At 45.7% G+C, this 18,479-nt stretch overlaps 1 protein-coding gene across 1 annotated transcript in view; it reads right to left on the minus strand.

The window, feature by feature from the left end:
• ARHGEF1 (Rho guanine nucleotide exchange factor 1) overlaps positions 1-18,479 on the minus strand; it is a 38,280-nt gene that overhangs the window by 8,458 nt on the left and 11,343 nt on the right. The window contains exons 7-16 of the mRNA XM_029284596.1: positions 17,508-17,648; positions 15,917-15,946; positions 14,634-14,736; positions 13,164-13,290; positions 8,319-8,468; positions 7,327-7,429; positions 3,191-3,375; positions 1,468-1,614; positions 561-643; positions 171-296 (exon numbers count right to left, since the gene is read on the minus strand). Of these exons, the coding sequence (XP_029140429.1) occupies positions 171-296; positions 561-643; positions 1,468-1,614; positions 3,191-3,375; positions 7,327-7,429; positions 8,319-8,468; positions 13,164-13,290; positions 14,634-14,736; positions 15,917-15,946; positions 17,508-17,648 (1,195 nt within the window). The remainder of the gene's footprint in view (positions 1-170; positions 297-560; positions 644-1,467; positions 1,615-3,190; positions 3,376-7,326; positions 7,430-8,318; positions 8,469-13,163; positions 13,291-14,633; positions 14,737-15,916; positions 15,947-17,507; positions 17,649-18,479) is intronic.

The following is an 18,479-nucleotide window of genomic DNA, read 5'->3' on the forward strand; positions in this document are numbered from 1 at the left end:
ACCCACCCACCTACCTATCCAATCTATCTACCCATCCTTCCTATTTATCTATCCATCCCTCAATCCAACCATCCTCTACCTACCTACTTACTGCATCCGTCCATCCATCCACCCACCCATCTCTGTCCTGACCCAGGAATGGCGGATTCCTCTCCTCTCTCAGCACTTACCTGAATGAACTGGTTGAAACGAGCTTCTTTCTTTTGCTTTGCCTTCAGCTGTTCTAATGCAAAAGATTGGCGGCTGCAAAACCGGGAGGAGATCTTCTGAAACCAGTTTCCTTCAGACCCATCGAACTAGGGAAAAGATAGCAAGAAGATCAACCATGGAAAGGTCTCCTCCCATATCATTCCCAGCCCCGGGGCTTAAATCTCAAATCTTCCCCTCCCACTGTCCGGGGCCTGTGGACATTTGTCTGATTTTTAGCTGGTTTTGAGAGTTAGAGATGGCACTCAATGGTTGTGTCTGGCAGAAGCATCATTAGAACCTGCCTTGCCAGCTTCGCCCCTTCTAGTTGCTTTCACACAAAGTATTAAACCCAGATTAAAACCTGCTCTTACTCTAGCCAGCAGAGTGCTTCCAATTTCGGAGACAATCAAGTTATTTTCTTCCCTCAGCTTCTTCAGGTTGTCCAGAAACAGTTCTGAAAAAAGATGAGAAAGCGACAAAGCATGAGACAGAGAAGCAAAAAGGCCACGACAAGGGTCCAACCAACCGCAGCAATTCCCATTATTCCTGCTAAATACAGTAGTGGCCAAAACTGTGGAAACCTTTTGGGAAAAGTGCACAGTTGAAATGCCACCTTTGGTTAAGTTTCCACCCATTTTTTCTTCTAATTTCTTTATAACTGTAGCCTTGTTCGCTTAATAAATACTATTTTACATCGCTTTCTGGGCAACCAGTCAACTCTTTGCACCATTGCTTTAATTTTATTACGTTTTACAAGCTCACTAAATGAAAGAACACCAAAAAACCCAACCAACTTGATAGCGATCACATAACACATTGACAAATGTCCTCCTCTCAGCTTCAATACATGATATCAATCACTGGATCCTACAGTGATCTGATTGGCTCATTGCCAAAACAAGATGACACCCAATTGGTTCTCTAAACACTCATGCTCATTGGCTACCATCAGAGGAAGGAAAGCGACCTGAGATCAACCTAAGCAAGTTGTGCTTCCTTTTTCTGCTTATTTGGCTATAACTTTTCATAGAATACGGTACAGATAATTGAACAAACTTTGTTGCATTACATTCTTGATTAAATTATCTTTCCATTGATATATAATTTTATGGTACTGCTCCAAAGAAATAGTGGTGTTATTAGCCATCCAACCTCAAAAATACACTTTTCCCAAAAGGTTTCCACAATTTTGGCCACTACTGTGCAGTAAATTTAGCTTGGAAGCCTTGGATCAGCTGCCCTGCTTCCACTCCACCCCGTTTGCTCCTGTGCTCTCACTGTGTTCGTCGATAAGATCTTCCAGACTGGGAAAAATGTTCACCAGTTCGCTGTCCGTGAAGTATCCCTCGGTCAACAACGGTTGATAGAAAACCTCAAGTAACACCCGGAGCATCCGCATGTGGGCGTGCTCTGTGATAAACAGTTCTAAAGTAGGAAAGATGGAAGGAAAAACCAGCCTTTAGGAAATCTATGCAATGTCTAACTACGATTAGAATTTTTGTACGCACAGAGGTGGAAAGACACATCAATTCCTACAGTGAAAGATCGGAGGGTTTAAGGGGATAGAATGGCGGATAGGGCCAAGTTAAATTTAAATCTTAAATTAAGTCTTAAATTTAGATTTAAGTCTTAATTAAGGAAAGGAATTTATCTACTTTTGTTTCCACTTGGAAACCGCTTTGAGATTTGATGCTTGACAAAACATATAAGGAACGGTTGCTGGAATTGGGTATGTCTAGTTTAACGAAGAGAAGGACGAGGGGGGACATGATAGCAGTCTTCCAGTATCTCAGGGGCTGCCACAAAGAAGAGGGAGTCAAGCTATTTTCCAAAGCGCCTGAAGGCAGGACGAGAAGCAACGGGTGGAAACTAATCAAGGAGAGAAGCAACTTAGAACTAAGGAGAAACTTCCTGACAGTAAGAACAATTAGCCAGTGGAACAACCTGCCTCCAGAAGTGGTGAATGCTCCATCACTGGAAGTTTTTAAGAAGAAACTGGACAGCCATTTGTCCGAAATGGTATAGGGTTTCCTGCCTGAGCAGGGGGTTGGACTAGATGACCTCCAAGGTCCCTTCCAAATTTATCATTATTATTATTATATGGACAAAAAGGAAGCTTTGCTTTTAAGTTTTAATGACTAGATTGACTTTGGGGTTACCGAAGTGGTCTGAAATAATTAGAAATGTAAAGCAAAAGGTTGAGGTTCCAATTCTTCTTGTACTCTTCTTTGGTGGAAAAAAAATCAGAATTTGCTACCTTTTTGTTTCTTTTTTCTTATCTTTTACACTCCTCCTTTTTAACTTTCTTGACTTTTGTTTCTATTGGCATTAGATCTCAACATAAACTTTAATTAAAGATTTTTTTAAAAAAAAAAACAAACTGCGACTGCAAAAAAAAACAACTTTTCATGATGTTTGCAAAGTCCTTGCTTTCTCATTTTGTCTGTTTTATCTGCTTCCCATCTCTTTGACTTTTTGGCTTGCAAAATATTTTTTACCTGGTATTTTTTTACCTTGCAAAATATTTTTTACCTTTTTTTATGGTTGTTAATAGTAACAAACATGCTAGCTAGAGAATTCTGGGAGTTGAAGTCCACACAGCTTAAAGTTGCTGAGGTTAACACAACGATGCTGTTTTTCCAAAAGGCAACTTAGACTTCTGTTTTTTTTTTCCTTTGAAAATGTTTCGGTTCTCATCCAAGAAGCTTCTTCGGCTCTTCAGTTAGAACTGAAGGAGCTCCTTGGATGAGAAGCAAAAGGTTTTCAAGGAAAAAAAAAACCAAGAAAGTTCAGTTGCTTTTTAGGGGGGGAAAAAAGCACCTTTGGGATAACCATGATCTGGATGATTGAGAATATCCATAGACATTTGATGAGGTTAAGAAACCTTGAGTTCTAGGTGCTACAATAGATGTTCTAGATGCTACAGTAAAAACTCAACCTGACTTCCGTAGGTTTCTGAGTCTGGTCTACCTAGCAGGGCTGATGGAAATTCCTCACGTACCGTTGATCACTTCTTGCCGCTTCACTTCACTTTTCTTCAGCCTGAGGAGGGTGTCGGGGGGGACAAGCTCCCGCCAGTTTGGCGGGTCCTGTTCCAGTTCCGAAACACGCGGCTCAAACTCCTCAGACTGGGGAAGCAGAAAGGACGGCGGGGGTTCCCCTCCCCCGGCCCCTCCAGGCTCCAAACTGTAGGAGTCAAAGTGACAGACAAAAGATCCAGTCAGGACAATCCCATGTTTACTTATCCATCTGTCCCTCCCTCCTTCAACAGTCTAGTGATCATGATTGCTCTGCTCCAGGTCCCACTGTGGTAGCAACATCTAGTCAATTATGGTTGATCTAGAACAGGGGTAGGCAACCTTGGCTCTTTTATGACTCGTGGACTTCAACTCCCAGAATTCCTGAGCTGGCATGGCTCAGCATGGAAACCTCTCCCCTTTCCCCTCAGCGTGGCTGGCTCAGGAATTCTGGGAGTTGAAGTCCACCGGTCATAAAAGAGCCAAGGTTGCCTACCCCTGGCCTAGGCCTGTATTTCTCAACCTTGGCCACTCGGAGATGGGTGGACTTCAACTCCCAGAATTCCTGAGCCAGCATGGCTCAGCATGGAAACCTCTCCCTTTCCCCTCAGCATGGCTGGCTCAGGAATTCTGGGAGTTGAAGTCCACCAGTCATAAAAGAGCCAAGGTTGCCTACCCCTGATCTAGCAAAAGGTAAGCAGAGTTGTAACTGGATTAAGTGACCACTAGGAAATCCCGAGATTGCACGAGCTAAACTGGGATAGAAGAATCCCAGGAAAAGACAATGTCAAACCACCTCCAAAATCTTGCCAAGAAAAAAAAAAAAATACAGGTAGCCCTCAACTTGTGTCCATTGTTTTAATGATGGTTCAGAGTTTCAACAGCTTCAGAAAAAGTGACTTATAACTGTACTCACATTCGCAGCTGTTGCACTACCCTGGTGATTATGTGATCGCAACTTGGGCGCTTTGGCTCACATTTTTGACCAGTTGTGAGATCCTAGGATCAAATGGTTGGAATTTGAGATCATTTTTGCTGATTTCTGGCAGGGAAGCTGGATTCATTTAACCACCACGTGATTCGCTTAAGAACTGCGACGATTTGCTTAATGACTGCCATAAAAATTATGGTAAAATTGTACTTACTCGGCCAACTTGATTTGCAACCACAATGATTAATGTTGGAAATTCAGGTCCCCACTGTGGTCATAAGTTGAGGTCTACCTGTACAGATGTGTTCATTAATTTGTCAGGAGATTGGGTTCAATGCCGAGGATCTCCTGGTCTCCAGGCCAAATCCATCACATTAAACCAGTGCAATTCCAGATTTGCAAGCTAGATCAGTTCCAAGTGCCAAAAGCAAATGCTCTCGGCAGATCCTCTTAAGAAAATGCTATTAACCATCTACCATAATCATCTTCAACTCATCACAGAAGCATTTTTTTCCCCTAGGATTTTACAATGGGGCAAATTCAAGAAAACCTATGAGACGCTGCTGGGTTTTTGTTAAGAGTTTAGGACAGATTTTCACCATTTTGTCACTGCACAGCTCCCAATTCAACAGAAGCCTTTCTCCCAGTCATAGTTGCCGAAAGGAAAAAAGTGGTGGCTGAATTTAATTTAAATCTCAAGAGACTATACTTCAACATCTACTGAAAATTATATTTACAAGAAGCTGGCGTAGCGGATTCAGGAGCTGTGCTGGACTATTTTATTCCCTCCAAGATGCCAAGAGTGGTTCTTTTAAAGGCTGCATCTTTCCTACTCCCACGTTTTAGAGCAAGGGTGTCCAACCTTGGCAACTTTAAGACCTCTGGACTTCAACTCCCAGAAGTCCCCCAGCCAGATGTGCTGACTGGGGGAATTGTGGGAGTTGAAGTCCTCAAGCCTTAAAAATTGCCCAAATTGGACACCCTTGTTTTAGAGGAAGGCATTTGAGAGAGAGAGGCATCTTCTCTTTCGTTTATTTATTAATTAAATTTGTTTGTCATTCATCTTGCTGCAAACTCTTTCAGGGTCAAGGAATCATGGAGCAATTGTTTAATTTCTTTTGCAGACAGATAGGACCTTCCCCGCTCTCCATCCTTGGAGACGATCCCTGGGAATGCATCCATTGTTTAGGCTACTCAAGATCTCCAGGGGGATCTGCCAAGATTGATGATCCTCTGTGGCACAGGGTCTCCTGCTTGAGCAGGGGGTTGGACCAGAAGGTCCCTTCCATCTCTGTCATTCTTTGACAATGCGCCCCTCTCTGCCCACGTCGGGGCAGCTGAAATGGCGGCCTCTCCACCTACTTGCGGCTTCCCTGCTTCTGCCGAGCCTGTTCTAGAGTTGGTTTTCCTTCCAGCTCGCTGGCCCGGGCCGCGGCTTCAATGTCCACATCGCTCCGCGAACGCGGCTGTTTGCCTTTGGCCGAGCCTCGCTGAGACCGCTTCCGCTCGTAAACCCGCAAGCTCTCCGAGCGGCCCACCTTCCCTGACAGCCTGGCAAGGGTGGGGGGATAGGCACAGCCAGGCCACAGACAAAAAATAATAATAACAAAAAAAAACCACAAAAAACAAAAAAAAAACAACCACCAACGCGAGACCAAGGGACGTTGGGTTTGACAAGCCAAAACGTGACACGGAGGGGAGATGAAATGAATCACAAAGAGGGGGGACGAGCCACAGACGATATGGTGAGCGACACGGAGAGGAGTCACAAAGACCGTTTTGACACCGAGAAGGTGGCAGGGATCACAACCGGAGAACACGCAGTAGAGGAGGGGAAGAGAGGAGGGGGGAGGAGGAGGAGGACAAATTTGCCACATGCAGCGGTGGGAAGAGAAAGGGAGAGAGAGAGAGATGTGAGATGCCCCCCCAAGAACAAACTGAGATATCCATGCACCAGAAGAAGGGAGGGTGACTCTGCGAGGCAGACACACACTCCTGGGCAAGCTGGATCCAACCTGTGGCTGGGCCCAACCGTAGCTACACCCCCCAAAAAAGGTCTTGCTTCTTAGGGGGGGGTTGACAATACCCCCCCTGGCCACCTCCTGCCCCTTGTCCATGCTCAAAATAAGGTCTTCCACAAGAAGGAGATGCATGGGAAGAGAAGGAACGCCCGGGGCCAGGTGGGACCTGGAGTTTAAAGGGCACCTTTCCTCCAGCCATCGATTCGGGAAGGGAGACATGGCTTCCCAAGGCAGAACAAAGAGGTCATACTTAACTCAGTTTGTGTGTCTTCCCCTGAGGAAGAAATTCATGCAAAGGGTGAGTAGGGGGTGAGGGAGCCACCAACCTTTTTCGCCTTCTAGAAGGGAAGAACAGGATATAGAAGGGTGATTGTGTTAATCCCGATAGGAGAGAAAAAGGGAAAAAGGAGGAGTGGGTAAGGGGGGAAGGGGGGTGTTGGGCAAACCTCGTATGAAATCTCAGGAAGGGATTAAATGCTGTTTAAATGTGAGTTGAACACCAAGGAACCAGGTAGAAAACCAACCTCCACATAAGTCGGGAGGTAGCCAAAGTGACAACAGGAATTGTGTATTTATTTATTTTATTTTAACCTATTTAACCCCCTTATTATTATTATTTTTATAAACAACACTAAGTGGTGAACATATCTCACCCTCCTATTTTCCCCACAACGACCCTGTGAGGTATTCTGGGCTGAGAGAGAGAGAGGGACTGACTCTGAGTCACTCAGCTGGTTTTATGGCTAAGGACTAGAACTCACTGTCTCCTGGGGACTGGCCCAAAATCACCCAGCTCACTTTTACAGATGAAGCGGGACTAGAACTCACAGCCTCCTGGTGATTGGCCCAAAATCACCTAGCTGGATCTCATGGCTAAAGCAGGACTAGAATTCAGTCTCCTGGTTTCTAGCCTGATACCTTTTATCACTAGATCGAATGGCTGTTACTCTCCAAGGACACATTGACCTAGTCTTTAGATTCCTGGCCAGCCTTACAATCTAGGTTTGTCCAGATATAACTCCCAAAGCTTGTGGGACATCCTTCTGGCCAACTGCCCAGAGAAAAGCTGCCTAGATTTGCCAAACAAGTTATGTCCACCTGTAGGCTTCATAAGGACCCCAACTCACCCTTTGCAAGGCCATCAACACCCTCCTCCACCTGCCCTCACCTTTCATTTTCTGCGCTTTCATCCAGCGAGAGCTGCTCTCCAGCCAGAGATTGCTCAGCAACCGGTGAATCTCCTGAATCAGCTAGACCCGCACTGTCCAATCCTAAGGAAAACAGAAGAAGGTGTGAAGGAGGAGGGAAGACACGCTGCCAAATCACATAATTTCATTATCTTCCTGTAGTGGAATGCAGTCTGGATTCCCAGGAGGAGGGGCTGAATTCCAAAGAGCCAAGAGACAGTGAAGCTTAGACAGTTTGGCTAGGACAGGGGTAGGCAACCTTGGCTCTTTTATGACTCGTGGACTTCAACTCCCAGAATTCCTGAGCCAGCATGGCTCAGCATGGAAACCTCTCCCTTTCCCCTCAGTGTGGCTGGCTCAGGAATTCTGGGAGTTGAAGTCCACGAGTCGTAAAAGAGCCAAGGTTGCCTAGCCCTGAGCTAGGAGGAAGAGGGTCAAGACTGCTCCTTCCTAGAAGTTCTCAGAGTATATTTTTAGTGATTGAAGGTGCTTGTCTGAGTTTGCCAAGATTAATATCTGGCTCCAAAAACCAAGAAAGGCACGTTGAGTTTCCTTTATCGTTCTTCACCTATAGACAGAAATTTTGCCCAACTAAAGCAAACTACTTGCAACATTAAAGAGATACTCTGAGAACTTCTAGAGAGTTGACTCTTGACTCTCTTCCTCCCAACCAGGGGCGTCCAACCTTGGCAACTTTGAGGCCTCTGGACTTCAATTCCCAGAATTCTCCAGCCAGCATGGGAGGGACCTTAGAAGTCTTCTAGTCCAACCCCCAGCTCAAGCAGGAAACCCTAGACCATGGCTGGCTGGGGAATTCTGGGAGTTGAAGTCCAGAGGTCTTAAAATTGCCAAGGTTGGATACCCTTGATCTTAACTTTGCCGTCTCTTGGTTCTCAAGAAAGCAGCCCCTCCTTTCTGGGAATCCAGACCACATTCCGTCACACTTCCTTTTTCCCGTTCATCCTCTTCTCACCCTGTTCTCCGTCATTGCTCTCTCCAGGTGGGGGATGCACAGTGACAGACACACCAGAGGGATCCTGCGCCAAAGGGGTTCCCTTGCTCCGCCCGGAAGTTCCTTCTGTTAGCTTGGTTTTTTTGTCCACGGCTGGTGTCTTCTCAGCTGCTTCAAGGAGAAAATGACAGAGGAATCAAACACTGTCAAGAAGCCGTTGACCTCTGCCAAATTGCTCTTCCCACCTCACCCTTCGTCATGGGCTTATGCACAGATTAGGACACCGTAGATCGAAAGCGATTTCCAGGTAAAGAGACAAGGAACCCCCACTCTCTCCCAGCCTGGTATACTCTTATTTAATGAACTTTACTTGCATGTGAAATGAGTGCAATGGTGCGATAGTTTGAACATTCTTTGGCATTGTCTTTCTTTGGAATTGGAAGGTAAACTGACCTTTTTCCAATCCTGTGGCCACTGTTGAGTTTTCCAAATTTGCTGGCAAATTGAGTGTAGCGCTTTTACTGCATCGTCTTTTTAAGGTTTTGAATAGCTCAGCTGGAATACTGTCACCTAAAGGCTGAGCGCCAAAGAATGGAGGCCTTTGAACTCTGGTGCTGGAGAAGACTCCTGCCAGTCCCCTGGACTGCAAGGCGATCAAACCAGTCGGTCCTAGAGGAGATCAACCCTGACTGCTCTTTAGAAGGCTGGATCCTGAAGTTGAAATGCAAGTACTTTGGCCATCTAATGAGAAGGAAGGACTCACTGGAGAAGAGCCTGATGCTGGGAAAGATGGAGGGCAACAGAAGAAGGGGATGACATAGAGAATGAGGTGGCTGGATGGAGTCACTGAAGCAGGAGGCGTGAGCTTAAATGGACTCCAGAAGATGGTAGAGGACAGGAAGGGCTGGAGGAACGTTGTCCATGGGGTCACGATGGGTCGGACACGACTTCGCAACTAACAACAACAAAGGCAATGCCTCCTCTCTCCTTGCCTCAAAGTTAATGCATTCCATTACACTGGAGAAGGTGAACCATAACTTGGTCAAGGTGGAGCCATAATGCTCAAGTGGATAAAAAAATATGATGGTCTGATAACCCGCTTTCTCTAAGCCAGGACAGGGGCTAAGATTCTAGGTGCAGCTCAGCAGAGATGTAAAATCCCACTAGAGAGGGCTGATGATAGCTGAATTAAGAGTTTACTCAGCTTTCTTCTAACTGGCAGATAAAGCCCCTAAAACAAATGAGCTTTTCACTAAATCTGCATCTGCAACCCTGGAATCCTTCGGGGAAATACAGGATTGATGACTAGTTAGGTGGCACAGAGTACTGCATTGTTCCTCTCATTTTACAGTGTTTTATTCCTTCCACTTTGTTCATGCCCTTATCTTATTTTACTGAACTTTGGACTGTTGTTTTTAATGTTGATATGCTCGGTGGGTCTGTGAACTGTAACAAGGGCACTGAACTGAATACAGATAAAAAGATATTTCCTTTAGACATAGCAAGTACGAGGGATGGAAGGACATCCTGGACATGTCATACCAAACCACAGCCATGTTTGTTTCGTTTTAGCGTGCTCTGTGCAACCAAATGCGTTTGGTGGATTGTCACAGAAGGAATTATTTGGTTAAATTTGGTAGCGACTGTGAGAGGTCTTTTGAAGAGCCAGCAGAAATCAAGGGAAAGGTGTCATTATATTAACAATAAAGAATCAAACACCTTCCATTCCTTCATCCTAATAACAGGAAATCAACTGTTTGCTGTGGCAGGATCCAATCTGGGTCGGTCACCCGGACTAGGAGCTTTGTCTTACAAGCTTTCAGACTCATGCTGGAGGTCCATCCTCAAGAAAGGTCTCTCACAAACATTCTGGTGAGGGAGGACTTCCATTAGGATGGGCTGCAGCATGAGACGAAACCTCTGGTTCCTTTGACAGACCCACATTGGATCCTGCAACATTATCCCGGGACACGTATATTTGCCTTCATTCATGTCTGCTGTGGCTCAACTCTAGTTTACAATTACCATTCCATGGCACATAATAAGTCAGTTCCCGGATTAATAAAGGTTCTTGAGATGTTTATGAAAATAGCCAGCTGCAAGCTGCCTCAAGCAAAGAGACCACTTCACCAGGTCACAGGAGAGCTGTTAGAACATCAGGACGTTTCTGCCTAAGGCACACGGGGATATATTGTTTCTATATTCCATTTAATAATAATAATAATAAAGTTGGAAGGGACCTTGGAGGTCATCTAGTCCAACCCCCTGCTCAGGCAGGAAACCCTATACCATTTCGGACAAATGGCTGTCTAGTCTCTTCTTAAAAACTTCCAGTGTTGGAGCACTCACCGCTTCTGGAGGCAGGTTGTTCCAATGGTTAATTGTTCTAACTGTCAGGAAGTTTCTCCTTAATTCTAGGTTGCTTCTCTCCTTGATTAGTTTCCACCCGTTGCTTCTTGTCCTGCCTTTAGGCGCTTTGGAGAATAGCTTGACTCCCTCTTCTTTGGGGCAGCCCCTGAGATACTGGAACACTGCTATCATGTCCCCCCTCGTCCTTCTCTTTGTTAAACTAGACATACCCAATTCCAGCAACCGTTCCTTATATGTTTTAGCCTCCAGCCCACTAATCATCTTTGTTGCTCTTCTCTGTACTCTTTCTAGAGTCTCCGCATCTTTTTTACATGAATTGCTGGAATTCATGTAACCTCCTCGCGTTCACCCACATCTACGGAGATTCTCAGTCATCCAGGTTCATGGTTGTCCCAAAGGTGCTTTTTCAAAAGGCAATTGGGACTTGGTTTTTCCTTAAAGACGTTTCACTCCTCATCCAAGAAGCTTCTTCGATTCAGACTGAACGGTGGAGAATGGAAGGATTTATATTCCTTGCAGTCATCTGGCCATTAGCGCTCTTTCTGAGAGTTGTTGAGGCCACTTGGAGATTTATCTGTGTCCTCGGGGTCACCTGAATAGTGTCCTGTTTACAACACAGCCCTTTCAGCAGTTCCAAGCATGGTTCCACACCCATTTGCACTATTCAGGTTGCCTTTTGAAAAAGCACCGTTGGGACATAAAATCTGGTTTAAAAGTACTCTGCTTGGAAAAACAGTCACATTCAGTTTTAGGCAGATGCCAAGGAAACTAACAGCGGGACTGAGAAAGTTCAGCTAAGCCGGAATCGAACAGGCAACCAAGCTGTGCAAAATTGAAATACTGAGAAGGACAAGTGTGTTTGTTTGTTTGTTTTTTCTTATCACCACCACCACCACCAAAGTTTGATCCCTAATTTTAATTATCTACATATAAGGTGAATTCACCCTGGCAAATAAAACGGAGCAAGTGCTTAATTTGTGCATAAGCCATAGAGAAAAACGATAGAATCTGTGATTTATTCCCCTCGTCGTTGATTCAACGCGGGACCCAGAGGGACAGACAGACAGTTAGGAGCACACAGTGAGCATGCCAAGAACTTTGTCTGGGAATGTGACAGGGTGTGATGAACTTTTGTAGTAGGCACGTGTATGATTCTCATTAGTATATTACTTGATGGGCGAGTGCAACAGTGAATTAAAAAGTTAGTGGCGGATGTTAGTTCTATATGGCTTCCTGATCAGAAGGATGGATGGGTACACGGGGTGCCATGCGTTACTACAGAGCTGGTAACAGGAGAAAAAAAGTGGGGTGCTAGTACCTTCACCCTCAGGTTTGGGCTGTCTGTAATCAGAATCTACAAAAAATGCAGCAAAAAAAAATATAATGGAGAACGATGGGGAAAGAGATGTCACGTTAATCCCTTCCTAGCTACTGTATTGTCCCAAATTGATTCTGGCCAGACTCACCAACCAGATGATCTGATGCACACAAATGGATCAACTGTTGGAATTAGTTTTCTTTACTTGCCTAGCAACAGTAACCACAAGCTTTCCAAAAAAAAAATGAAGAAGAAGAAGAAAAAGAAGAAACTAGCCAGTTTCCAAAGGATGCTTTTGAAGACTCCTTTGAGGTTGACCCTAGAACGAGTTGCAAGCTAGTGCTGGCACCTAGTGAGACTGGACTAAATCCAGATGTAGTCCAAATGACTTTTATTTTTCCTGAAAGAACATTGGTTTAAGCTATGTAAGGACTGTCTGGCGACATTTTTTCCAGGGGCATGAGGGAGAGCTACGTAAGGAAAAAATAATAATTTTTTTTTGCAAAAGAACGTCATGGAAATATTTCTGGAATTGTGGGGCTCTGCCTGCTTGAAGGAGGAGATCTTCCCCATTGCAACTTCTGTTAAGCTTACTCGACGGTCAGTTTTACTGTTATTTGTTTTAAAATAAAAAAAAACTGCTGTACAGATAATCCTCAACTTACAACAACTGAGCCCCAAATTTTCATTGTTAAGCAAGTCAGTTGTTAAGGGAGTTTTGCCTTACTTTATGACCCAGTTGTTAAGTGAATCGTGCGGTCATTCAATGAATTTGGCTTCTTCCACTGACTTTGCCTGTCAAAGACCGGCTGGGAAGTTTACAAACAGGGATCATCAAATGACAGTTGCGGGACAGTGCAACTCTTATAAATACAGGCCAGTTGCCAAGTTCCTGAATTTTGATCACGCGACCACGGGAATGCTGCAACGGTCATAAAGCGTGAAAACTAAATCTAAATCACTTTTTCCAGTGCTGTCGCAACTGAAATGGTCGACTAAATAAATAGTTGTAACGTTGAGGACTAGCTGAAGTTGGACCGTTAGATCCTGGGGAGACATCAAGAACCTCAAAGGAGTGGCTCAGATTGCACGGGGCCACAGCTGACTGCAGACCGCCCCCATCCTAAGGAAACCTGACAATTGGGGGTTTAGGATAGCAAGTTAATTAAAGGGGGTTTGGGGAAATCCCCGAGTTTGTTTTGCGTACTTACAATGGGAATCCCCACGGTTCCAGCGGGCTGGGTCCAAAATGCTGAAGCCTTTTTTTGGTTTGAGAGCTTCCTCTGGTTTCTTGGTCCCTGAAATCTGGATCAGACAGAGAAGAGAATCAGTCACCTATTTTCCCAATCCTACGTGTGTCACCTCTCCTGCAGAAGCTGCACTGGCTCTGGGTTCAATTCAAGGGGCTGGTTTTTGCCTTTAAAGTCCTTCGTGGCCAGGTTATATGAAGGACCGTCTCTTCCCAGTTACATTCACCCAACCCACCAGAGCAGGGAGGTAGGGAATGTTGCGGGGTCCCCTCTCCTAGGGAGGTACATCTGGGGGGGGACCCAGAAGGGCCTTCTCTGTGATGGCTCCCTCCCTTTGGAACATCATCCCCACAGAGATTAGACTGGTCCTCCCTTTGACACTGTTTCATGAGGCCCTGAAGACCTGGTTCTGGCAATGGGCCTGGGGGATCAAGTGGTTCGTTTGATTGTCACCAGAGAGGGGTGGAGGGGTTACTGTTTTTTTATTCTTTTATATTGGCTTTTTAAAAATTGTTTGTAAGCTGCCCAGAATCACCATTTATATAGGTGGCCATATAAATAAAACCCCAGACTGCAAACTGCTTAGTTATAGGGGATGGAAGGGATAGGAAGTCTCACAAACCAACCATCTACCAGGAACAGGACTGGTTCCAGCCAGTTTCCAGTTCTGCCAAATTGGAATTCTATACAAGTAATCCTCAACTTAAGACAGGTTGCTTAGCGACCGTTCGAAGTTTAGGATGGATCTCTGCAGAGTTACTTACAACGTGGTTTTGGCCACCCTTCCACGGTCTTAACGATCACATTTTGAGTGCTTGGCAACTGGACAATGTCCCATATTTTGCTGGAAACTGTTATTTACTGCTGGTTTCCAGCACAAAACACTTATTGGCTGAAATGGACTTGCTTAACAATTGGGGCGTTCGCTTTAATGCCTGCCCCAAAATAGATCGTACAATGGGATACAGTCATGTGACCACTTGCTTAATGACCACCCTGATTTATGATCATAACTCTAGGCTCAATTATGGTCGTTAAGTTGAGGACTACTTACAAAGCAGTGTTTCTCAAGCTTGGCAACTTTTAAAACCTGTGGACTTCAACTCCCAGAATTCTCCAGCCAGCCATGCTGGCTGGGGAATCCTGGGAGTTGAAGTCCACATGTCTCAATGTTGCCAAAATTGAGCAATAAAGAAACAGCTGTGAGTTGCAGAAGGACAGCTTGTCAACTCAGTTCTTGAGCACCGTCCTGGCCTGAATCCCAAAGAGAGCTTTTGCATTAAGGATCTAATTCTATCTTGTCCCGGCGCGCCAATTATTTCAAAGCCTGCTTGAGCAAGGGGCTGGACTAGAAGACCTCCAGGGTCCCTTCCAACTCTGTTACGCTCCGAAGCCTACCTTTTTGCGGAAAAAGTTTGCTTTGGACTTCTTGTTATCAGCTGTCTTCGTCTTAACCCCCAGATGCTTCATATACGTGACAATGGCGGTAAATATGGCAGAGCTAAACGGGAGGAAAAGAAAAACAGCAACGATTGTTAAGGTTCACGCAACGCAAAACCGCAAGGCCACCAGGTGAGAGGATTCAAAGCAGTGTCTGTTTCAAAAGACACAACCAAGCGCAGAATCAACTCCACTTAATTGAACAGGGACTCAATACATATATACAACAGGGAATAAACGAGCCTTGCTTTGACTTCTCTCGCATTACTTCCTTTTTCCAGCTCCAAGAGTTATTAACAAATTTCACTTAATTTTTTGCTAAATATCCATACGCATGTGGAAAATCTAAGAAAGATTTGGCCAAAAAAAGAGCTTGAGACACTCTCCAATTCACAAATCTGTTCTTACCCCCTTCCTTGCTGACACTGAAACCTCAAAAGCATTTTTTTTTTTGGACCAGCTGCTTCCAGCATCCTGCTGATCCCATGGGTGGGATTCCCTCTCCCATCATCTCCACCCATTATCCCTGGTTGAGATTTGGGAAAGTCTGGTCCGGCTCACCATCGAAGGGTCAACAAGTCAGTTCATGCATCCAGAGAGACACTCCCGACTACACACAGTCTTTGACTTACAACAGTTCATTTTGTGACCGTTCAAAGTCACGACAGCACTGGGAAAAGTGATTTATGACCGTGTTTCACACTTACAACCGCTGCCGCGTCCCCGTGATTAAAATTCGGACACTTGGCAACTGACTCGTAATTACGACGGTTGCAGTGTCCCGGCGTCGTGTGAATCCCCTTTTGGGAATTTCTAGCAAGCAAAGTCAATGGGGAGGCCATGCGCACTTAACCTCTGTGGCAAGGTCATAAAAGGGGGCAAAATTCACTTGACAACCGTCTCCCTTAGCAACAGAAATTTTGGGCTCAGTTGTGGTCGTAAGCCGAGGACCATTTGTAGTGTGAGCAAATGGACTGGCGCTGGGGAAAGCGGATTCCGATGTTTTTAAGCAGCTGGGACCTCTCTCAAGAGCCAATCCTGGAAGGGTTAAATGACTTTTCTCGTCTTCCCCTCCCTCCTGACTTCCTGAGCCACAGAACTCAATGTGCTACAAAGCCACATCCGGTTGCATTTAAGAGAGTGCAAAAGTGTACTTCCGCCCACACACCCCTTCCAGAAACACACACCACACACACACAAGCACACAAACACAAACCACTCTGCACCTGCCGGTTGCATACCTTTTTTCCTCGTCGGCAGAAATGGTGAGGCTGGAATCCATGGAGAGAGAAAAGAGAGAGGGGGAAAAAAAATCAGGGTGTGATGCACACATCTGGGTTATGTTTGGATCCCGTGGATCCAGCTGTTTGTCCAGAGGTTAACAGCTGGCCTACAGCGCTGCTGCGAGGAGGTGGACATTTCAACCCTTCACACACAAACCCCACTCTTAACAATTCAGTCTGCTTTCCCAGGATAGAGAGAACGCAAACCACCTACGGCCAGATGTTTGGGGGCCCACGATCCCTTGCCCCTGGCTGGGGCTAATGGGAGTTGTAGTACAAAGCTTCTGACAGATAATAATATACCTGGCTCTGCCCACAACAGCGATGCCCCCTTTCTCCCTCCGAGACAGCAGACTCTCCAAGCCACCCGTCTTATGCCCCTTGCCCACCCCCCACCCCTTTTTCGTTTCTGGAAAACTTACCGGTAGCAACGCCCCATTTTTGCTCAGCAGAAGCAGAAAAGTATTCAAAAGGCAAATAAACATGTTCTGTCTAGAGCAGAAAGTGACTGCTGGATGGAGTGGCATACAGCAACTGAAGGGGGAAGGGGCCGCCAGGGGCGTTTATACAGCCGGCAAGGATGATGCAACCAGAGGCAACATCCTGGGATGGGTGGGGAACATTCCCCCCCCCCTCTCTCCTCCCATTTTGCCAGCTGGATCCTATTATCTAGCAGGGACTTGCCAGGGACGCTACTGATGATCTGGCTGGCTCGCCACTCTCATCCCAGCCCTGATGGGATGGCTGCCAGAACCAGAGGCTTCCACCCTGGGAAAAAAAGGATGGGAGGAAATAAGGGCTATGACGGGAGATCCCAGCTGGCAGGGAGGGGGTCTTTCCTGAAATAGAAAACATGGATGGGATCTGCCCCTGGAATAGAAGAGAGGATGGTCCACTATGAAGGTAGACCGGCAGGGACAGCTACTCAAAGCTAAATGGTTGCAGACTAACAGAGTTGGAAGGGACCTTGGAGGTCTTCTAGTCCAACCCCCTGCTCAGGGGAGGAAAGCCTATATACAATTTCAGACAACAAATTGTTGTCCAATCTTTTCTTAAGAATTTCCAGTGTTGGAGCATCACAACTTCTGGAGGCAGGTTGTTCCACTGATTCATTGTCCTGTCAGGAAGTTTCTCCTTAGTTCTAAGTTGGTTCTCTCCTTGGTTTTTGAGGATTGAGAGGTGTTTTCTGCCCCAGCCCAGCTACAGGCTCCCCCAATAGAACAGACTTAATCCTCCACGTGGGTCCATAAACCCGAGGGTGACACCTGCAGCAAGGTGTGGAGGCGTTTAGGACTCTTTCCAACTCTGCTGTGATGGATGTGGAAGACCCTCTTCCCAAGTATGATGGCAACTTAGAATCAAGATGGCGTCTGGAAGAGATGAAGGCTTGCAGAAGGGGTTCAGGGGTGCAAGAAGAGGGGTGCAAAGTTTTGACCATAGCTAGCACACCGTCCAAGAAGGAACGGCATCTCTGCTATGATGAAGGGGGAAGCTGAAAGGGCAAGCGAACAGTCCATGCACAACAGTAAGTCAGGAGAACTTCACTCACTGCATCTCCTCCAGTTTGACCAACAGCTGCTCCGCCAGCTGTTTCTCTTTGGCCTCTCTGATGCCTTTGTCCTTGGTCCGATAGCCTTCCAGTTCAAAAAGCTCCTTCTCTCCTGGAGTCATTCCCATTTTCCTTTTCTCCCTGCGGAAAGAAAGAACAGGCAGTCGAGCTCTGTCCACTGGATGGAATTAACAGATGAATTCAACGGAATTAAAATCCATTTCCAGCGTTGGCACAAAAGCTTGGAGTCATCAGCAAAGCCCCGAGCACAACATGCTAAGCTACGGAGAAACCTAATTAAGTGTGAAACTAACCAAACTCAGCGAGTTGTGCAAATACTTTTCCTAACTTAAGCTTGCCCATGCCTGTCCGAAGACATCTAAGATTGTGCGTACAACAGGCTGAGTTTGTACAACATAAACCTAAAGGTTTCCCCTGTCCAGTCATGTCCAACTCTAGGGGGTGGTGCTCATCTCCATTTCTTAGCTGAGGGAGCCAGCGTTGTCCAAAGATATTTCCTGTGGTGATGTGGCCAGCATGACTTTACGCTGAGGCACACAGACTTCTGTTACCCTCCCACTAAAGTGGTACCCGTTTATCTACTTGCATCTGCATGCTTTCCAACTGCTAGTTGGGCAGGAGCTGAAGCACGGAACGGGAGCTCACCTCATCATGCGGTGGTCAGGTCTCAAACCTGGTGTCGTGGTTCCGACAGATGAAGCTCTTCACAAGAACTTCGAGGCATTGTTTACCTTAAAGGATCTTTTATTCGAGTAGCATAATATCCATGGGAAAAAAGAGGTTGTAAAATTGGGGCACAACTCACTGAACCACCGCCTTACTTAGTAATGGAAATTCTGATCCCAGAATTTGTCGTAAATTGAGGACTACCTGTACACCAAAATATTCTATTCTATTCTATTCTATTCTATTCTATTCTATTCTGTAATCTATTCTATTATTTCTTTCTAT

This window comes from Protobothrops mucrosquamatus, unplaced genomic scaffold (genome assembly GCF_001527695.2).
Source record: "Protobothrops mucrosquamatus isolate PMUCROS unplaced genomic scaffold, P.Mucros_1.0 scaffold756, whole genome shotgun sequence".
NCBI lineage: Eukaryota > Metazoa > Chordata > Lepidosauria > Squamata > Viperidae > Protobothrops > Protobothrops mucrosquamatus.